General features: G+C 40.8%; 1 protein-coding gene across 3 annotated transcripts in view; it reads right to left on the reverse strand.

Moving 5' to 3' along the window:
* The window catches only part of LOC112988150 (complement C4-like), a 62,609-nt gene extending 48,490 nt beyond the window's left edge, over nt 1-14,119 (reverse strand). The window contains exons 1-4 of one of the 3 annotated variants that reach the window (XM_026108406.2): nt 14,008-14,119; nt 7,695-7,802; nt 7,013-7,091; nt 314-401 (exon numbers count right to left, since the gene is read on the reverse strand). In XM_026108406.2, the coding sequence (XP_025964191.2) occupies nt 314-378 (65 nt within the window). In that variant the 5' untranslated portion in view covers nt 379-401; nt 7,013-7,091; nt 7,695-7,802; nt 14,008-14,119. The remainder of the gene's footprint in view (nt 1-313; nt 402-7,012; nt 7,092-7,694; nt 7,803-14,007) is intronic. The other 2 variants (XM_026108408.2, XM_026108409.2) reach the window with 2 other exon arrangements.
* Between the last annotated feature and the right edge of the window lie 4,513 nt (nt 14,120-18,632).

Genomic DNA, 18,632 nt, shown 5'->3' on the forward strand with positions numbered 1-18,632 from the left:
AAGATTTGTTGATCCTCTAGGAAATGTCAGAAAGCTGAAGATGAATGAGCAAAAATAACAGCATGTACATCATGCTTTAATAGAACATTTCTGATTATATCTTACTGAGTGGAGATCTTTCCCCTTGGAAAATAAGGGCACTTTTAATCATTTTCGTTTTGCAGAGGCTTTTTACTTCTTTAAGATTTTACAAATTTTCAGAGTTTCAGGAAACAGACATTGCTGATTCTCTGCCAAGACCACAAACTTTTCCTACTTTCTGTTTCAATGGATTTTTCTAGGAGTGAAGAATTAATTAAAAAAATGTACTTACGATGGTGCTTGCTGTGTATTGGTTAACAGTGAACAAAAGCTCATCAAAAATACCAGCCTTTCCATTGGAAACCTCTACAACATTCGTGCTGCAAAACAGAAATATCAAAAAGCCACTGTCAATCCACCTTTGAGATACAGGTTGTAAGAAGTGGGCTGATGGCATATGGTAGCAAAGAGCATTACCTATCTGGGTTATTTATTAATAACTTGCAAAACCATGCAACCAATAATGACTGACATGCTAGTGATATGTAAGTGCAGATTAATGGCCTGGAGGAGAGACATTCAGGACTAAGCCAGAATTCTGCATTTGATTATTCTTTCATTCTCTTTCAAGCTTTAGTACTTTCATATGTTAGTAATTAAAAATCATGTGCAGAGAGAAGTTTTCGGAGTACTGCAAAGGCAATCCGAAAATCACACATGACACCACGGCTAAAGCAGTGCCTCTAAAGCAATTCATAATGGGGAAAAATGTAAAAAACAGGTCCCTGCTCTAATAAAAAACAGGTCCCTGCTCTGTGACATTACTTAGCTCCAGGCATATCTGTAGTCCAACAAGAGTGATAGTAAACCTTCTGGTTTAGGTAGCACAAAAGGAGTTACAGTAGAAACCTGCCTGTGTGATTCACTCCCAATCTGCAGTGCTACAAGGGAGTTCATCTGCTTTAACTTAAGTGTGTATGAAATGGATGTCCACGGCTGAGCTGGTCAATCCGTGTTTCCTTTATGGCCAAGACAGAGGGCTTTCCCAGAGGGTAACTTGTCTCATCTTAATATAAGCGTATAAGATGACTCAACATCAGAAGCCATTCCTGGCTGCACCAAAAGGCACACAACATCATAAAAGGCAGGATATTCAAAAATAAGAAAAATATTTATGTCTGAAGAAGAACTGTTTGTACAGGAACCAGTTTTTATCAAAGGCAAAATGAAAGAACAAACTGAAACTCTAATCAGGTCTCATTTTTGCAAGCCTTTAGTGGATTTCCCTCCCAAACATAATTTTGTTGACTCATGAAAATGGAAAAATGCCCATCTGATCTACAGGCAGCTGAAATCCCAGAAGTGATCACAAGGCTGTCCGCCAGTTCTATCGATAAAACGCCTGTTGGCATATCACATTTAAGCCTGTGTCCTTAATTTTTAGTGAGAGATGCCTTAAAATGAACAAGATAGACAATCGGCAAGCCATTGTTTGTAAGGTGAACTCAAAGGCACAGCGAGGGCCCTGGCTGCAGCCCAGGAAAAGCACAGATGGACGATGATGGCTTTCTGTGCATTGGTGGTCATGGGAAGTGACCAGCACATTAGCAACAAGAGTATTTCTGGCTTTAAACCAAGCACAGGTTGTTTATTTCTGTCCTCTGTAGGCATGGGTTTCCTCCAGGAGCCTAAAATTTGACCAGTGTAAGCACTGACTTCAGAACAACTCCAGCTGGACAAATCAGGCCAAAAGCTTCTTATGGCTTCAAATGGTAAAATTATTGCATTTTAGACTAATGCTTTAAACTTTGATTCTTGAGTCAAGTTAAGAGGTCACAGCAAGAAGCATACTGATGGAGATGCAAGCATATTATTGAGGGTCAGGAATTATGCCACAGTGCAGAAGGGCAGGAATTACCCTGCATATCAAAAATAAAATGTGTAAAATATCTTACAAAAAATTAAATATATCTTGTGTTTATAATTTGATTTTTTAAAATGATGTGAATTAAGTAAGTTAATTTCTTGGTCTTACCAAGTTATATAAGTACCAAGCCAAAGCAGAAGAGGAAGAAAGATGAGCAACTTCAAATACCCAGCGCAATCATGAACCCGCTTAAATGCCAGCAATGACAGTGTGAAAATGACAATGGAGAAGTGTCACTACGGCATTCACTCTTGTGCCTGGCTTCCAAAACCAGCCTAAGGTAATGCCAGGTACAAAAAGGCACCTGGCTGCACCTGTCAGAGGCAGCTGGATGGAAGTAATTATGTTTATGCTGTGGATAGGGGACTGCAGAGAGCCTGATGATGAAAATCCAGGTTCAGGCAGCTCCTTATGTACTCCAGGCCTAAAAGCAACAGCTCTTCCTCCCTGTTGTTCCTGGGAGGCAGATACTAGAAGCATGCGAGTGGCAGTACTATTAGTCTGTGCTGTTTGCTACTATTTCCAAGCTTAGGCTTAACACAAATAGTAAATAGAGCTTTTGATTCAGTAAGGTCTTCATGTGGCCAAGCCCCTGTAGACTTCCCTCACAGTCAACCTTAAGAAAAAATTATGTAGAAAGCTTTTCCTCTAAAATCTCCTATCCCTTTAAAAATGTTTAAAGAGAGTACAACTTATGGGATTGTTGCATCAGAAAAACCCATATGGGACACAAGCGGGTCTTTAATTTAGGGGTTCCTGAAAGAAAAAAAAAACATAGGAAAATGAGAGAAAACTGTCAAATAAAAAGCAATTTAAGGGAAACAGGAAGCGTTTTTAATCTCTGGAATCGAATATGACTCATGCACAAGACATACAATTTTCCTTGTCACAAATAAAAAGAGATTTAAATTAAGTTTTGGTCAGCTCAGAAGAAGCTTCAAGCAGTGAGAAATGGCAGCCAGAAGCTATGTTTTCCACTTTGCTAAAGCTGAACTCCTAAATCTGTGCTTTAGGCATATAGCTAGAAAGAGAATATTCACCAGTGTTGATTCTTTCAGCTCCCACTGGTTCAAATTGACTGACAAGGGCAGTTTTATATGCAGGCATACAAGCTTTGGGTCAAGCCTCCTGCCGTGTTAAATGCCATCTGCATCAGGGTGACATGATGGTGAACAAGAGGACGGCCTGAACTTTCATCCTTGAAAATCTACCCAAAGCCAATGGCATGTTGAACCACTTTTAGTTTGAAATGTGGAAAAAACAATGAGTAAAAAAACCTCAGCTTTGCTAAGCACAGAATAAAAGTGTAACGGTCTGTAAATCTCCTCCTCCTCCTCGGGAAAGGAACCACTGCCAGCCCCTTATGAATATTTCCCCTGAGCCAAAGCAGTGCTGCAAAGAGTTGGCAGAAGCTCTCCTTCAGATCTACTCCTGAAGAACATGACATATATTAAACTGTGAATAAACAAGGTTACACAGATGTACATCCCTCTCAGGCATCACTGAAAGCAGGAGCTTTTGTGGGGGTTAAGGATGATTCTCTAACTCACTCAGCTGTCTGCTCTAAGTGAACTCACTTGTTGGCCCTGTGATAATCAAATTAGATATACAGTTCTGCTATGTTAGAACTGTTATCAGTTATCCCAAGCTTGCTGACCATGCTTTCGAGAAGCCTCTGCTTGATCCTTGCTAGCAGGGAGAGGCAATGCTATGTTAGTGCTATACTGGTGAAGTATGGGGGCCCAGGGTGGGAAAGCTGACGTTTGGTAGTGTAGAAATGATAGCTGAACTAAGAAGATCCAGGTAAGTGCCAATAGGCTTTGAATAGTTCTCAAGATAATTTTAGGAAATGTAGAAATAAACTCTGCATAAGGCTGAAATGCCTCTCACCATTGTTTTGTGACTCTAGAAAGAAGACCAGAAATAAACTCCCGTAAGGAATTGCTCCAGGTTTCCTTCAGTTTCTTCCTTTCTAGCAAAGTGTTGCCTTATTAACACTATGATAGCAACATTTGCTTGGGTCTTGCTCCTGGTATTGAATAAAGGAGAGAATTCAGCTGGGTAAGAGCTGTAAGCAGGCCAGCAAGTGGCACCCAGTCCTTTCCTTATGGCTTTGGTCACCTCAGTAGGCATCAACTGCAGGCTTAATAGAGCTCACCTTACAGTGGAAAAATAAAAAGTTTGTGCCAGATTAAAGAGGAGAAAAAAAAAAAAAGGCAACACATTTAGACAGGGAAAGACAGATTAGGGTGAGCAGTGGTGATAAAGATTTGTTTACTGCCATCAGTGTTAGTGACCCTGAGGAAATGAGTGGAAATCTGAAATTTTGTTTTCTACAGCTCAGGAATCCACTACAGTTTCGCCTGTTGCCTTCACCCTACTTGTTCTGACTTCTACTCTCACTTTAGCCATCAACCAGGAGGCACAAGATGAGGAAAGAGTATCAAAGCATGTGGATCCTAAGGGCCCAAATCAAGGCTGTTTGGGAGGTATTTACAGGACATCAGAAATGGGAACTGCTAAGACCAAAATTATTTTCACAGTCACCTTCCTTCCTCCTCATCCTCTTATATTCCCAGGTTATGCGCTGATGAAACTGATTTAGTTACTCGGCAAAATCACATCATTTTCCTCCAGGCCTGTAGCCTGCAAACCCAAGCAGACTGGTGAGGAAGAGAAGGCATTTCTGCCCCAATCTGGTAAAATTAAGACCTCTTGCAATTGCGTCAACAAGGAGACAATAACAGGGGAAATAATTTAAGAAGAGCAGTAGCTGTGGAGTACGCTAAGGCTCCTGCCACTTTCAGAGACAGCTACAAGAGTCTCACACTGCTGCAGTCCCAGGTCAGGGCAGATGCCATCACTGAACGATCTGGACAAACTCAAAATGTCACTAAAAAAGAACAAGAAACTGATATCGGTGGGTCATTTTCTGCCCCAGGCAAATGAAAAAAAAAAAAAAAGCCAATCGACATCCCCGTGCTCATGGCCCTTTCTTTGAGGAACTCTTTCTGAATTCTGTCAGCGGAAAAGAGGACCCGAGTGCTGGTGGTGTTACGGCATTCTGCAATGTGCTGCCCCAAAGGCAAAGCACAGGAAACTCCACACTGAGGGGGTCACACCAAAACCTCACTCTTGTGCCTGTCTTTGTCAGAGGGGAGGACGTGGTCTTTCTGTTGTCTGGGCTGGCTTGCTGGTCAGGGCACCGAGATCTGTTTATGCGGCAATACAAATGGCTCTTTGGGTTGGAGTCTGTTATGCTCTGCAGCCCGTAAACTCACACGAAGACCTTTTCGTGGATCACTTTTTAAAGCAGATCTTGCAAAAGCTATTTTTTTATTTTTATTTTCATTTGCTTTTGATTAGATTTGCACACTTTTGCTTCCTTGTGAGGTATGAATGCTGAGAGACAGCAGAGTACCAACATGACACATACATATATATTTGTATGTAAGTAATGGCTGCGCATAGCTATGTATTGCATAACTGTTGAATCTAAGGAGATACACTGACTGTTAATAAAGGCATTTTTTTCTCCAAAATATTAACCAACAACTGTAATTAAATAAGGATTCTCTCACTCTCTTTCACAAACACAAAAGTTTATTTACTCCGATAATCTTTAATACCATTAAACTTAAAATTCCTTATGCTCTTATTTGTCCAGCTCTGACTTTGTATAAAACCATCTCAGCATGAGTGGTCTAGCACTGCAGACCCTTTCAGGCTGTTTGTAATTTCCAATATACCACAAAATATTGCATTCTGAAGTCACTTTAAAAATGTAAATAAATAATATAAATGTAAATGTATTTTCACATTTACATTATTTGTGAATAAATTATATTTTTACATTGTAAGTGTAAATAAAATATAATAAAATTCTGTCAGTTGAAAGTCTCCAGCACATTCATGTAAGAACAAAACCAAAAAACTTGCCCTACACTAACTTAAGCGACCGTTCTTTTTCTGAAGTCAAAGTCCTTTCATATTTACTCATCAACTATTTTTTTGTCAAGTACAATATTGATTCTTTAGCTGACCCAGAGTTCAGCACAGTATGTGGAAAGCACAGTCTGGGATTTGTGTACGTGTAAAAGGGAACTAGTGAAGCCTTAACTCAGAGAGACTCGATTTATTTTGAATATATGCTATCTTTCCTTTCAAAGACTTCCTTTGAACTTTGTAGGTTTTCACTGTGTTTTGAACATCAGCAATAGTTTTGGCTCTCCAGGTGAAGTGCTTCTGAAATGCTTTTCCCGCTTCATATGGCCTGCATACTTACACGATTGAACTCTTCTTTCAGTTTCTTCCTGTACTCTTTCACCTCTTCCCGGTAGAAAGGTACAAAGGACAACTTCACAAAGCACATTCTACAAATAAGCACTTCAGTGATAGCCTCTTCGCCAGGATACAGGAAATTGTAACAAATGCAAAATGCAATATTTCACTCCTGGTACTTCAGAAAATTAGATCTTTGAAATCTTTCTTCAACAGCAGACCATGAAGTGTGGGTCTAATTTGAAAAGGCCCTCTTAAAGGCAGGACAACTTTGGCCTAACACTGATGTAGATTAAAACTATTCTTTTTCTCTTTAGCATAATCTAAGCAATAAATTTAAAAGTTAATCTAGGTTCTAGTTGCTTTTCCCCTGAGGAATTGCTATTTTTGCCTATATTTGTTTTGTGTTTTAGCTTTCCTATGTATATCTGCTGCAAAAAAACATATATTCTCTTTAAAAGAGGAAAGCCAATATGTCCAAGAGCTTTTCTGCTCTCACTGAGGAGCCTGGGTTTATGGGTGAAGGCAGTTTATACAAACAATCTCAGTTTTTTTTCTCATGGGTTCCCACCCCATCTTCCCAATGGTGAAGCTCTCAGTTCTGTGGTCTTAACTAGACTGACACCCCCTCCCGCCTCCAGATTAATGGATTTTGGATTTGTGAAAAACATATAAAACCAGCACTGCTTCTGGGAGTTAAATATGTTGCAAAAGTAGTATTTAAGCTGGCCTATAAAAGGCTTTATGCTTTAGCTCAAACTATAATAGCATTGTAATACTCACACAATATTACACCCTATTGTAATGATGCATCCTGGTTTGCCATCAGGTGCTTTTTATAGGATCTCAGAGTTTCCAATGCCTATAAGAAATGTTGGCAAATGTTATGAATGTACTAAACAGAGCCTTGCTGAGAAAAAGAGACATGAGACATGTCATGGCCAGAGAGGGGAGGAAATGTCCAGGCACCCAGGCAACTCCTGGGAAGCAGCTCAATGGGACGGGACAAGTTGACAGGGCACAGGAACAACCATGGCTGTTAACCATAGCGGTTTGGATGCAGCCTCCAAAAATCCTTCCATTCTCATGGAAGAGTCAGTCAAGAAAAAGGCAGATCTAATGATAATAATAAGGAAAATAGAGATACATTTTCTGCTGTTTGGAAAACTCTAATGGTGCTTGCATGAGCCCCAAGCACAAATCATTGGGGCCTTCTCCAGCTGTCCTGACCGTACCCCACACCACACACTCCAGAAGTAAGTGAAAAACTACTGGAGCTGAGGATGAAAACAGCTGGCCTAGATCATCATATCTAGGTACCTGTGGTATTACCATTCCACCCAAACACCCTGAGACAGTCTGCAGTGTTAGTCACAAATTCATCCTTTTTTTTTTCCTGTTCCATTATAAAGTCCAAAGACAACCCAACATTTCCTCACTAACAATGGTAACATAACCACATTACCTGCAGAAATAACATATTCCAAATATTTTGATCTTTCCTTCCTTTTCCAGTCTTCCAAACTTTAATTAAATTAGTTGTCTCTTACTGGGACTTTTTTCTTCTCTTTTTCTAGAGAGGGAAAAATAAGAAAAAGCAAAAAGAGGGAAACCATCCTGAACATATAATATCAGTAGCAAAAACTATGATTTTAGCCAGCCAATAAGTGTTATACATGCAATGCTGTAGATTTGGGAGCACAGCATGAAATCATGTAAATTCAATGTTTTATAAGTGCAGAATTTAGAAGAAGTAATTTATAAATATCATTGACCTTTGTTCGTTGCATTTGCTGACTAACTGTTTAATGGAGATACTCTAATGTTTTAGACAATTTCACAATTATACTCAAAAATGTTTCACAACAAAAAGGGGGAAAAAATCACATAAAATATAAAAGAACTGCTAGTCCTGTGTCTATCTGCCACTGGCAGCTTTTTTTTTTGCTGGTTCTGATCTCTGAATTAAATCTAAAACTTTTGTTTCACTCAGTAACTCACATGCCAGACACAGGGAGACTCTTCACTTCACCCAAGCCAGCAAGCTCTGCTCTGAACCCCATCACACTCGAGTGAGTCGAGATCAACCCTACTGTCAGATCAGAAGCTGTCCTATTTTTTTAATCCCTTGGTCTTAACGTTCAAGAGTGAAATTCAAAAAGAACAAGGAAATGAAGACAGGATATGACCGACAGGAGAGTCTTGTTTGTATTGTAAATGAGAAGCTGCTCAGTCCCAGCACATTTCAGTGTTGCAGCATCTCCCCAGGGTGTAGGAAGAGCATTTGCTTTCTTGTTATAATAGAGTAAAATCTGAACTACTTTTTTAGCACCTCGGTGGGACAGTTGTTCAGGTAATGTACGCTCATTTCTGCTTTTTTTCAGGAATTTAGCCACAGAACTCAGACCCTTTGCAGCGATCAGCTTTTTAGGTAGCTATTTGGAAGAATAACAATAAGTGCCATACCCAGCCCAGACATGGCAGTCAGAGCAGAAATCTTCTCTTTTGCTAATCTAGTTTTGCAGAAAATGACCTTCAGCAAAATGATGTAAAAGATGATAATTCAGCTTCCCTTTCAGTGGTGCTGGTGCAGAGGGGAATACTGATATCCTCAGGAGATGGGCTGGATTTACTCAAAGCCCTAGTAATGATATTTCGGTGACCATGCTCAGATATACCCAGCCAAATTATATGGTTTTATTCATTGTTCCTCCAGAAAAAAAGGTGAAACTATAACAAAATGTGAACACAAATGATGTTTTCATTTATTTAGTCAACACATCTTGGAGGGAAATGGGATCTGGCTGCGCTAATATGTGAGAACATGCATCCTGATTGTTTTTAAGATGCGGGTCACATTTCCAGGCCACTAGTGCTGGATTTTTACTTAACTCCTAAAGGAAGAAGATGAATTTTCAGTAATGTGAAGTAGGTTAAAAATAATTCTGCATTTGTAGCCCCACCAGCAACCCTGCTGGTATCATTGACAGCAACCATGCCTCCAGTGGGTGCAGGAGCTCTCACTGCTGAGAGAAATGGGGCTGAAGCTCTACCTCTGTTCTTCTGCTGTTGGTGCAGTACAGTGGAGTGCTTCAACAGCCAGTGCCATCCACATCTGGGCACCTCTCTTAGCTTTCCTTCTTCTGCATGTGCTGGAGGGTGCCTGTTTGTGTCTGCCTTAGGCTCGGTGGGTTGGAAGACGAGGTGACTGAAGAAAATTGCAGGCTTAAAGGAGCCTCTTCCCATGGCATGTTAAGCCTCAAATAGAGGCCCATTTGTGAGCCCTAACTTACCTCCTGGTCATGCTCTTCCTGGGCTTGGACACCGTCTCATCCCACACCCAGAGCCCACCAGTCCTGCGGCTGAACAGCGAGGCAGGTTCCTCCTCAAGGTTATGGGCAGCATGAGGGTATTGAGCCTGGTTTCTATCAAGCAACTCAGTCTAGGCTATTATTCTCCACCTTATAGTCTTTTTCTTGTTCCTTGCGGCCACCAGAAGATTTCTTAATTTAATTTGGGGCCAGCTCCCATGTCACAGACTTTTACATCTCTGCTGGAGCAATTACAAATAAATAAACAGCCATCAGAGATCATAAAGAAAAACAAAGTAATGCAGAGTAACCCTAAATTTCCAAACACCTCCTCTTCCTTGATGGCTTCAGTAAAGTTTGTTGGCTTTGGTAAGTACAGTGCAGATGTTTAATATTTAAGCGGTAAGCCCAGCTGCAGTTACTGTGGAGAAGAGGACTAATTGGATTTACTTGTAAATTACTCTGTAAATATCTGCCATGGATTTGCTGTATTTGCCCTCCACTGAAATACAGAGAAGCGTTGGCTCACTGTGGCAGCATCAATGCCTCTGACCTGGGTCACATTTGCAATGCTAATATGCTCTAAGACAAAGAATCTGTTAACTAAAATCTGCTAAATCTTACAGTGTGTATCTATCGCTGTCATTAACAGCATCAACAAAGCTTTAGAACGATGCAGTCTGAAAATAATTTTTTTCTCTCTATCATATAGTTAGAAAAGGCTAGACTCAAAGTACAAACGCATGCTCTATGTGATTATTCAGAGCAGCATTTTTCATCTTCAGTGATGGCTTCCACACCTGTGTTTTCTACCTATCTTTCGACTTCCAGGGATCTTCTTTCATCTGTTTGTGAAGAACTACCAAAGACCCCGGTGATGGGACAGAAGGGAAGGTGTGCGAACCTCCAGCACTGGTGTATGTACAGAGTCCTGGTGCCATCCAGCGGGCAGATGTGTAATCCACCAAGTAAGCAGGCTTTCACGAAGAATTGTGAAATTGCCCATTTTACTTCCCAAGACTCCCTTTTACTGCTCATGATAGTTACAAGGACAGAGAGCTAGCTCCAGATTCATACACACAGGTAGCTGTCTGCAGTGCAGGTTCTTCATACATGACTTACGTATCTGAGCTCACATGACAATCAACATAGTCAATATTGTCTTAAAAACCAATCTGTGTTACCCTAAAAGAGAAACTTATTTTGGTCTGCTCAAGGATTGCTTAAACAGTTGCACAGACAAATGACAAAAAAAAAAAAAAAAAAAAAGAAAAGAAAAAAAGAAAAGAAAAAAAAAGAAAAAAAAAGAAAAAAAAAGAATAAAAAAAGAAAGAAAGAAAGCAAAACCTCAAAATGTGGCCCCAAAAAACTATTGGCAATTCAGAATCAAGCACACATTGTCTTCTGAGACACCTCTGGCAGAATTCACTTTAGGATATGGAGAACAGCTCAGCTCTTGGCTTCACATTTTTCCATGACCTTTACTCATCTGTCTCCAGAATAAACTTTCCTAGTTACAAGTCCTGGTTTCTATCCAGCTTTTTAGCCTACTGTCCAGTATCTCATTTTGCAAAAAATACTAGTTTTTAGATAAAGCAATAGTGTTCAAGGTATATTTTGGGGGTAACTTTTTATAAAGCCAATGTGCTCTCAGTTGGCAGAGCAGTTCAGAGCTCGTCAGAAACATCATGTGCTACCCAACTATCTCAGTTTCATGGCATTAGACACTGGAAGGCAAGATGACATGTTTTGTGCTGGCCACTACAGTTTATTGCCAAGAATGAGGCTTCCTTCATGTGTGTCCTTTCTGAAGCGATTATTACAGTAAGAAGCCTGACCCCACTGCATGACTTATGGACTTTCTGATTTACTGCAACACACTCTTCTCTTCCCACTCCCTGTGATTCAAGAGCTTATCTGTGAAAACAGGTGACTTGGAAATGTGGGGCCCCTATTCTCTGTCCTAGCTAAATTCCATTTATGACTAGAATGGAGGGAGGGGAAAGATTACTTTAATTCACCTTAAGCTCCCCATATTTCATGGTAAGCAGAGGGCTTGTTTGACCTTTAATAGAAATTAAAGCACCTTAAGGTACTGTGGTATCAGGACAGTTATTTAGGAATGGTAACACCTTTCTGGCATGTAGGAATAGGCAGAGAAGGTCTTTGATTCCTCTATCATAATGCCTGTCTCTGAAGTTAAAAGAACATAGAGGAAAAATACACCTAAAATGATACTTATCTTACTCTTATTACTTATTCCTCTTTGTGGTCTGCAGATAGCCCTCCTACCAAGGGGGTTTGTAGCAGAAGTAAAGACTGGCTTAACTGTATTTACAGCCCTCTTAAAAAATAAATAACCCTAGCTTCAACCCTGAATCATAAAATGTCCTCTCTAGGGAGTCAGACAGGCAGGATTCCCCTGCACAGAGCAGTATGAGACTGTATTAAAACAAGAAAATATGTGTAAATAGAGAAGGATGCAGCTATGAATGCTACAGATGCAAATAAATTAAAGAATAAGATATTACTACCTTTACTGTAACCCTGGGAGATGTACCCTGATTATCTCCCATCTTCTAGAAAGCAACCCACAAATATGTTTTTTGTGGCTATGTACACCCCCCATCCCTCATTCATGGCTTGGCTCAGCAAATAGTAGTAATCCATATACAGTAACTACGTGCCGGGTTCACTCAAGGAGGCCTTACTGTCTTTGTTGCTTTTGTTAAATCATTAGATAAGCAGGATTTCAATGGACGACTCTTAGCCCCTAACACCTAACACAGAAATATCTCCTGCTTACATTGTTTTCCACTGCAACGTCCTCAGTGAAAAGAAACTAAGACCTTTGAAAACAGCCTTAGCTTCTCAGAAAGAGGCATACTACTCATCATTAACAGTTAGAGAAAGGAAAATGAATCTTTTTTCATATCTAAGCCATCCAGACAGACTTTGCCAAAATCCATGTTTACCTGAAGTTATGGTGGCACCTTGAATGGCAATAGAGGAAATATGGGTAGGAAAATCTATGCAGAGGGATCTGCTCATATCTACAATATTCTCCTTTATTTGGGACAATAGAAGACTAAGATAATGGGATAAACCTGTGGAAGGGTGATGGCATAATAAATGCCCCTTCTGCTTTTTTAGGCAAAAGGAAGCATCAACAATATAAAAACTCAGGTTAAAGTCATGAAAAACAAAGGCAAAACTTTGGGACTGTACCTGTGTTTGGATCTTCCTATCCCATTTTTTTTGTGGTAGTGTGCAAGTGGGGAAGCCCAGGGTACCCTCTTCAGCATCTCTGAAGGAAGATGTATATGTACGGGTGTACGTGTGGAGATAAGGGAGCTGAGGGTGGGTAGGAAAAAAAGCAGGTACAGCTCTTTGTCTAATACATCTATTAAACAGATACTGGATGAAGTACCGCCTTCATCCTCCCCCTTCTCTTGTCAGCAACAGTGGTCGGCGTTGTCCTACTTTCCAGTTTCCTTGGTAACCTTTTAGTGAGCATGTTTATTGTAACAGCCGGAGTGCTGATAGTGTGACTAAAGAAAAGCCTGTGAATAAGAAGTTGATAGTTCACAGGGATTGAAGAAATGTGTAGTGCAAATGTTTGCATGCATATGTGTGTGTGCCTGCATATATGTGTGTGCACACACACACACGCACAAATCTCACAGAGATTTCCGGAGGTTAGAAGAGTTTTCTCAGGACTGTGCAACAGCTGAAAAGAACAGAAGGTGGCATGTTTTCAACATTTTCACTCAGCAAAAAAATACAGTAAAGGAAATACAGTAAAGGAATATAGAAGGAAAGAGCTAAGTCCAGACTATATCCAACTTGATAAATCTCTGCAGTTAACAATCCTTTTAACACTGAAAGCTATTTCCCCCATTTTTGTAATGTAATTTGCTTATGCCCTAAGGGCTGATTTTACTAGACTAGGGTTAAAAGCATGGTCAGCTGTGATGCCTTGCATTTTCAGATCTTTAATGTTTTCTGAAAATTTTGAAATTCCGGTATGTATTTTTTTCTGTTTTTTGGAAAGACAAAATTCACACAGCATGATCAAGGTCTCTATCAGGAAGACAAAAATGGCCCTGATGGTTTCTATTTAAAGTGAATGTATGTGAGAGATGGCACCAGGCAAACTAGAAAATGAATTTACTTTCGCTAGAAAATTAAGAAGCAAAAAAAATCAAAGAAACAAATTGGAGATGATGACAGAATTGTTTGTTTTGAAGTAAATTAAGATCATTCTGGATAGTCAAACTGGCTTTGTGAAATTGTCACCATAAAAGAGTGCCTTTTAACCTGCAGGCATCCTCTTGATCTGTCTACTTTTCTTTAAAGTACACATTTCTCTCTTTTCCTATCCATCTATTTTAACCAGCAGTTTCACCACAGACTATGTGACAGCAGCATGAAAAAGTCCGTTTGCCACAAACATTAATGACTCACCAGTTAGGATGTTCCTTGTGTCTCTCAAGCTCACTTTTTCACAGCCCATTCATTGAGAAGCAGACTAAAAGTTGAATTCAAGTGCGTTAGAGGGCTGGTAAGGGCTGAACCAGACTGAAACAACCTCTCTCTTCCCGGGGTGCCCGGAGCCACCAGAGAGTTAAAACCTGCATTCGTGTGGCACATGGGAATAAAGTTGGACTGTTGTTGCCCCTTTGAGAGATCTTGGACTTGGTCCTACAGCAGACTGGCTCTTCTTTGTTTAGCAGAGCAATTCACTTGTTCCCTGGGCAGCTGGTTAGATTTTAACTTCATACTTTCACTGAACGAAGGAAGCTCTCTTAAAATGCCTGGGCATCTGGGAGAAAGGACCCAGGCGGCTCAGATGCTGGCAGCCCAGCTGGGAGGTACACCCTTGCTGACAGGCTGGGGTGCAAGTTTGAGCGTGCTGCCTTCCCATGTCTGGGGGCATTTTCAGGCCACTGTGTTAATGAGCAACAACCAACGCAGCTCATAGCAGTTGCAGAATGGGAGCCGAGGCAGCAGCAGCCCAGAAGTGTGCAAGGAGAAGCTGCTGCTTCGGCTGATGGTTTCCAGCTCCCAGGCTGTGGGCACAAGCGAAGTGGAAATCCTGCTGCTGCAGCATCGTGACATAAAATGGACAGAAGAGGCTCTGAAACATGGACTTTCAGAGGACTTCTGTCATTTAACTTGTGTTTTCTCAGAGCATTTACTTGCAATTTACTGCTGCTCTCTGAGCACGAGGCATTTTGAAGGAATGGCTCTGCTGCGCTCACACACTTTAGCAGACCGTGACTGAAACACTCAAGCTGGAAGTAGAGATAGCAGCAGCTGGTCCCAGGAGGTGCGACTGCTCCAGCTGCCATCTGGAAGACAGTCCTGAATGCCACATGTTTGCTTATTTTTGACTCGAGCAGAGCATATAGAATTAGTCTCCCTGACCCCAAGAACTGGGAGGTGCCTTCCCAAGTTTTGGCTAAAGGTCTAGCTGCTACAATTCCTTCCCAGGCAAATGCACCCTGAATTCTGATTTCTGTCTGGTATCACTTCAATCTTGTGACATTATGCCAAGCAATTACGTATAAATAAAAATATGTATTATATAATATAAAAAGATAATCCTCCCACACAAAATATATACCATTTAAAGTATATTTATATCTATTATAATTATATGATATACACAAGTATATATTAAATGTAACAATATGCAAACTTTAAAGTATACTTGTATATATTACGTAATACTTACATAAAATTTATATAACAAAAACATATTCTGTGTGTGTGTGCTTTTTGCAGTCATATTTTGAAGCCAATCATTTTGTGGAAGAATAATAATTCTTGTCCACTTCATGAGGAAACTAGGATAATGCATATTACCACACTTTTCAGTTCTAGATGCAAATTACAGGCAGTGCCTAAAAGCTGCAAGCATTTCTTTGAATTATTAGCATCACTGTTAACCTTCACAATGCTGTTGCGGATGTCTAGTGCACAGCTCCTGTGGAAACAGAATTTTTCTGAGGGAGAAACATCTCCCCAGCAACTTCATTCTGAGAGCCAAATTGGATGGAAAAAAACTCCAAGCTGCACTGCACCAAGCCAAAAGAACTCAGACAGAAACTGTTATTAGAGATACTGTTCTCTAACTGTACTGTTGCAGGGTAGGGAAACCACTACGACTGAGAGGAAACTCAGCTGAAAGTACCTTTGAAGAGACTATAGCTTCAGATGGAGTGCCTCTTACTGCATTTGCTTCCAGAGACTTCTGCTTAGAGATGATTTGGGTTTTTTTAATTCAAACTCTTCTTGAGTCTAGCTGGTAGCTCTTCAGCCTAACGTGGTAATAGAGTCTGAATTTCCTGGGCATGCTTTCTAGCTTCAAGGCTAGCACACAAAAGCCTGACATTAAGAGAAAGAGCTATTGAATTGCCCGTGCTTTGCCTAGCTACATAAAAGCAGGAAGTAGGTTCTGCCTCTGAAGCCTATCATTTTGGAGAAGCCAATCTGGTCATAAAAACTTAAGGCAGAAAAGGAACAGTTGCAAGTTGGTTTATGTCCCAGTGCACAGCCTGCAAATTGTAGGAACCAGGCTTTTCCCTTGTACCAACTACGGCATGTAGACATTTAATCAGCAAGGACAATTGTCTCCAGTGTCAGTGCCTAACTTTTAGGTGTCTGTGCCCATTGTGATACAGTGCATTAACCTTTTTTTTGGCTCTGGTTCCTAAAGTTTGCCTAAGTTAGGATCTGAATGGTGTTTAGGTGATTTGAACGAGGCCTGCTATGACTTATGCCTCTGAAGTCTTTGAAGAACTGGAATAAATGAGGACACCCCATGCACCATGGCAAGTGGGGCAGCTGAAGTGACATTCTGGGACAGAGGAAGCCTCCAAGGGTGCGGAGGAACCCTGGGGGTGCCTGTGCTCCACTGCAGGTGATGCACTAGGGCTGCACAGGAGATCTGGGGCACTATGTGGTGGGTCCGCGAAGTGCTGGGCACATTAAAATTGCTGTATATGTGATGCATGGGCAGCTACTGATGTCCAGAAATCCTTTACAAATCTTTCTCTCCAGCTGATGCTCTCTGAGGGTGGAGGGTGGGATATAAACCTTTCCCTTCCTCCCACAGGGAAGGCTCATTTCTGTTAATCAGGGCAAATGCTCCGTAAGCCAGGTTTGCAGAGAGGGTTTCAAGATGCGAAGACTTGTCCTGAGGCTGGGAATCCTGTCTCCAGAAGACTATATAAGGTATAGCATTGATGAGGTGGTCTGTGGCACTGTTCTGTGGTATGTTCTGCTCTGTGATATGGACATGGGATGACACATCTGCTTCCTATGAAGCCAACATGCTGACACATCCCAATTATTTTTTCCTCGAAGGCAGAGGCTTGTGCTGTTCCAAACAGTTAGCCAGACTCTGCAGTCCCTGCAAGGGCACAGCGTAGCTTGCTGTACTGAAACCCAAGTCTCTCGCCAAGAAACGGAAGAAAAGTAGCCACATCCCCATGAGCTACTAAGTTTACAGAACTTGGTATTTATGTTTCTCTCTCACCAGGATCATTTTGGTGCCATTAGAAACAAAAGAAAAAATACATCAGTGAAAGAGACACTTAATAGCCTAAGAAAGACTCTTTTAACCTTCTGTTACAAATAGCAGAGAATAAAAGGAGCTTGTTTATAAGGTAAATAAAATCACCAGCAGTATCTTTTACCTCTGCCCCTGCCTTCCTCTCCCCTGATTCTTTACCTCATTCTGTCTAGATCATATGCCTTCATAGGATATGCGTGAGGAAAAGGCTAGTGACTCATCATAGCTTTTCAAGCAGTCCTCAGCAGGAGCTCCATGCAGATGTGAGGTGGGGGTAAAAACGGCTGTCAGGAACCTAGGGGGCTGACAAATGAAAAATGTCAGTGCCTCTCACCCCAGAAAAAAAGGTACATTTTTTTGTACTTCATACTGTCAATTCCAAGCTTGAGACTGCTAGTTCTTTGTACACATGACTGTTAGAGCAAGATGTGGCTCTTCTGGCTCAGGTGATCTGCCTCTGACAGTGCCCAGCAGTAGAATTACAGGGAAGGACTGTTAGAGAGAGAAGAATAACAGTCTGGTCTTTCTTGTCAGCCCTCTTGGCTTTTTCCAGTCTGGGCTTGCTGAACTAGCTGTTGAAACAAATAGCTGATTTGATGGACCTTTCTACACGGGTTTTGCTCACCACTTTTTTACCCAATTATAGTTTGGCATCCACATCATACTACAGCAATAAGTTGCTGAGTGATAAGGTATTGTCTACTCTGTTTCACCCTTCAAGCCAGAAAATTTTGCTGTGTGGAACCTCTCTCTTGCATTAGGAGAAATAGCGAATCATTGTTCCCTGCTCACTGTTTCCATAACATTCAGGATTGAATGCACCTCTATAACATTCCCCCATGGGCATTTATTTTCTAGGCTAAAGAGTGGAAAAGAATCTTGTCTATTTAATATCTTCTTATGAGTAAGACATTCATTAGCTTTAACCATTCTTGTCGTCATTCTCTGTGTCCTGTTTAGTTCCATTATACGCTTTTTTCAGATGGGAATGGGAGGGAGAGAAGTAGGAATTAATGCATTATTGCAGAGGTGGGTGCACAAGGCATTTATGCAGAATGCTTCCTCTTCTTTTCCATGATAACTGAGTTTTGTCAGAAATTTTGCTACACAGATGGTCAAATAGACATTACAGATGACAACCATTACACCCGATCTCCCGGTCCCACTAGTTTAACCGGAGCAGTTTAACTTGTGCAGCTGCAAATTCATGCTTTACACTATGGTAAATTATAGGAAAACTTAGGTATCTACCATGAAAATGCAAGTAATAATAGATAGCAAGAATCCAGTACATTCTTAAGCATTGCCCACAAACAAAACCAGATGCATCATTTTAGAATCTTCCATCTAGTCCATCCATTTTTACTGGAAATCAATGGTTACTTAGCAAAGCAACAGTATTGCAAGGTAATCTTCTGAAAGGATCACCTCTTGAGATAAAAGATGAGAAAACCAAAACTCAAAAAGCTAATCACTTGAGAGTAATTTACTGAACAGCTCTCAAAATTAA

The sequence above is a fragment of the Dromaius novaehollandiae genome, chromosome 1 (genome assembly GCF_036370855.1).
Source record: "Dromaius novaehollandiae isolate bDroNov1 chromosome 1, bDroNov1.hap1, whole genome shotgun sequence".
In the NCBI taxonomy this organism is placed as follows: Eukaryota; Metazoa; Chordata; class Aves; order Casuariiformes; family Dromaiidae; genus Dromaius; species Dromaius novaehollandiae.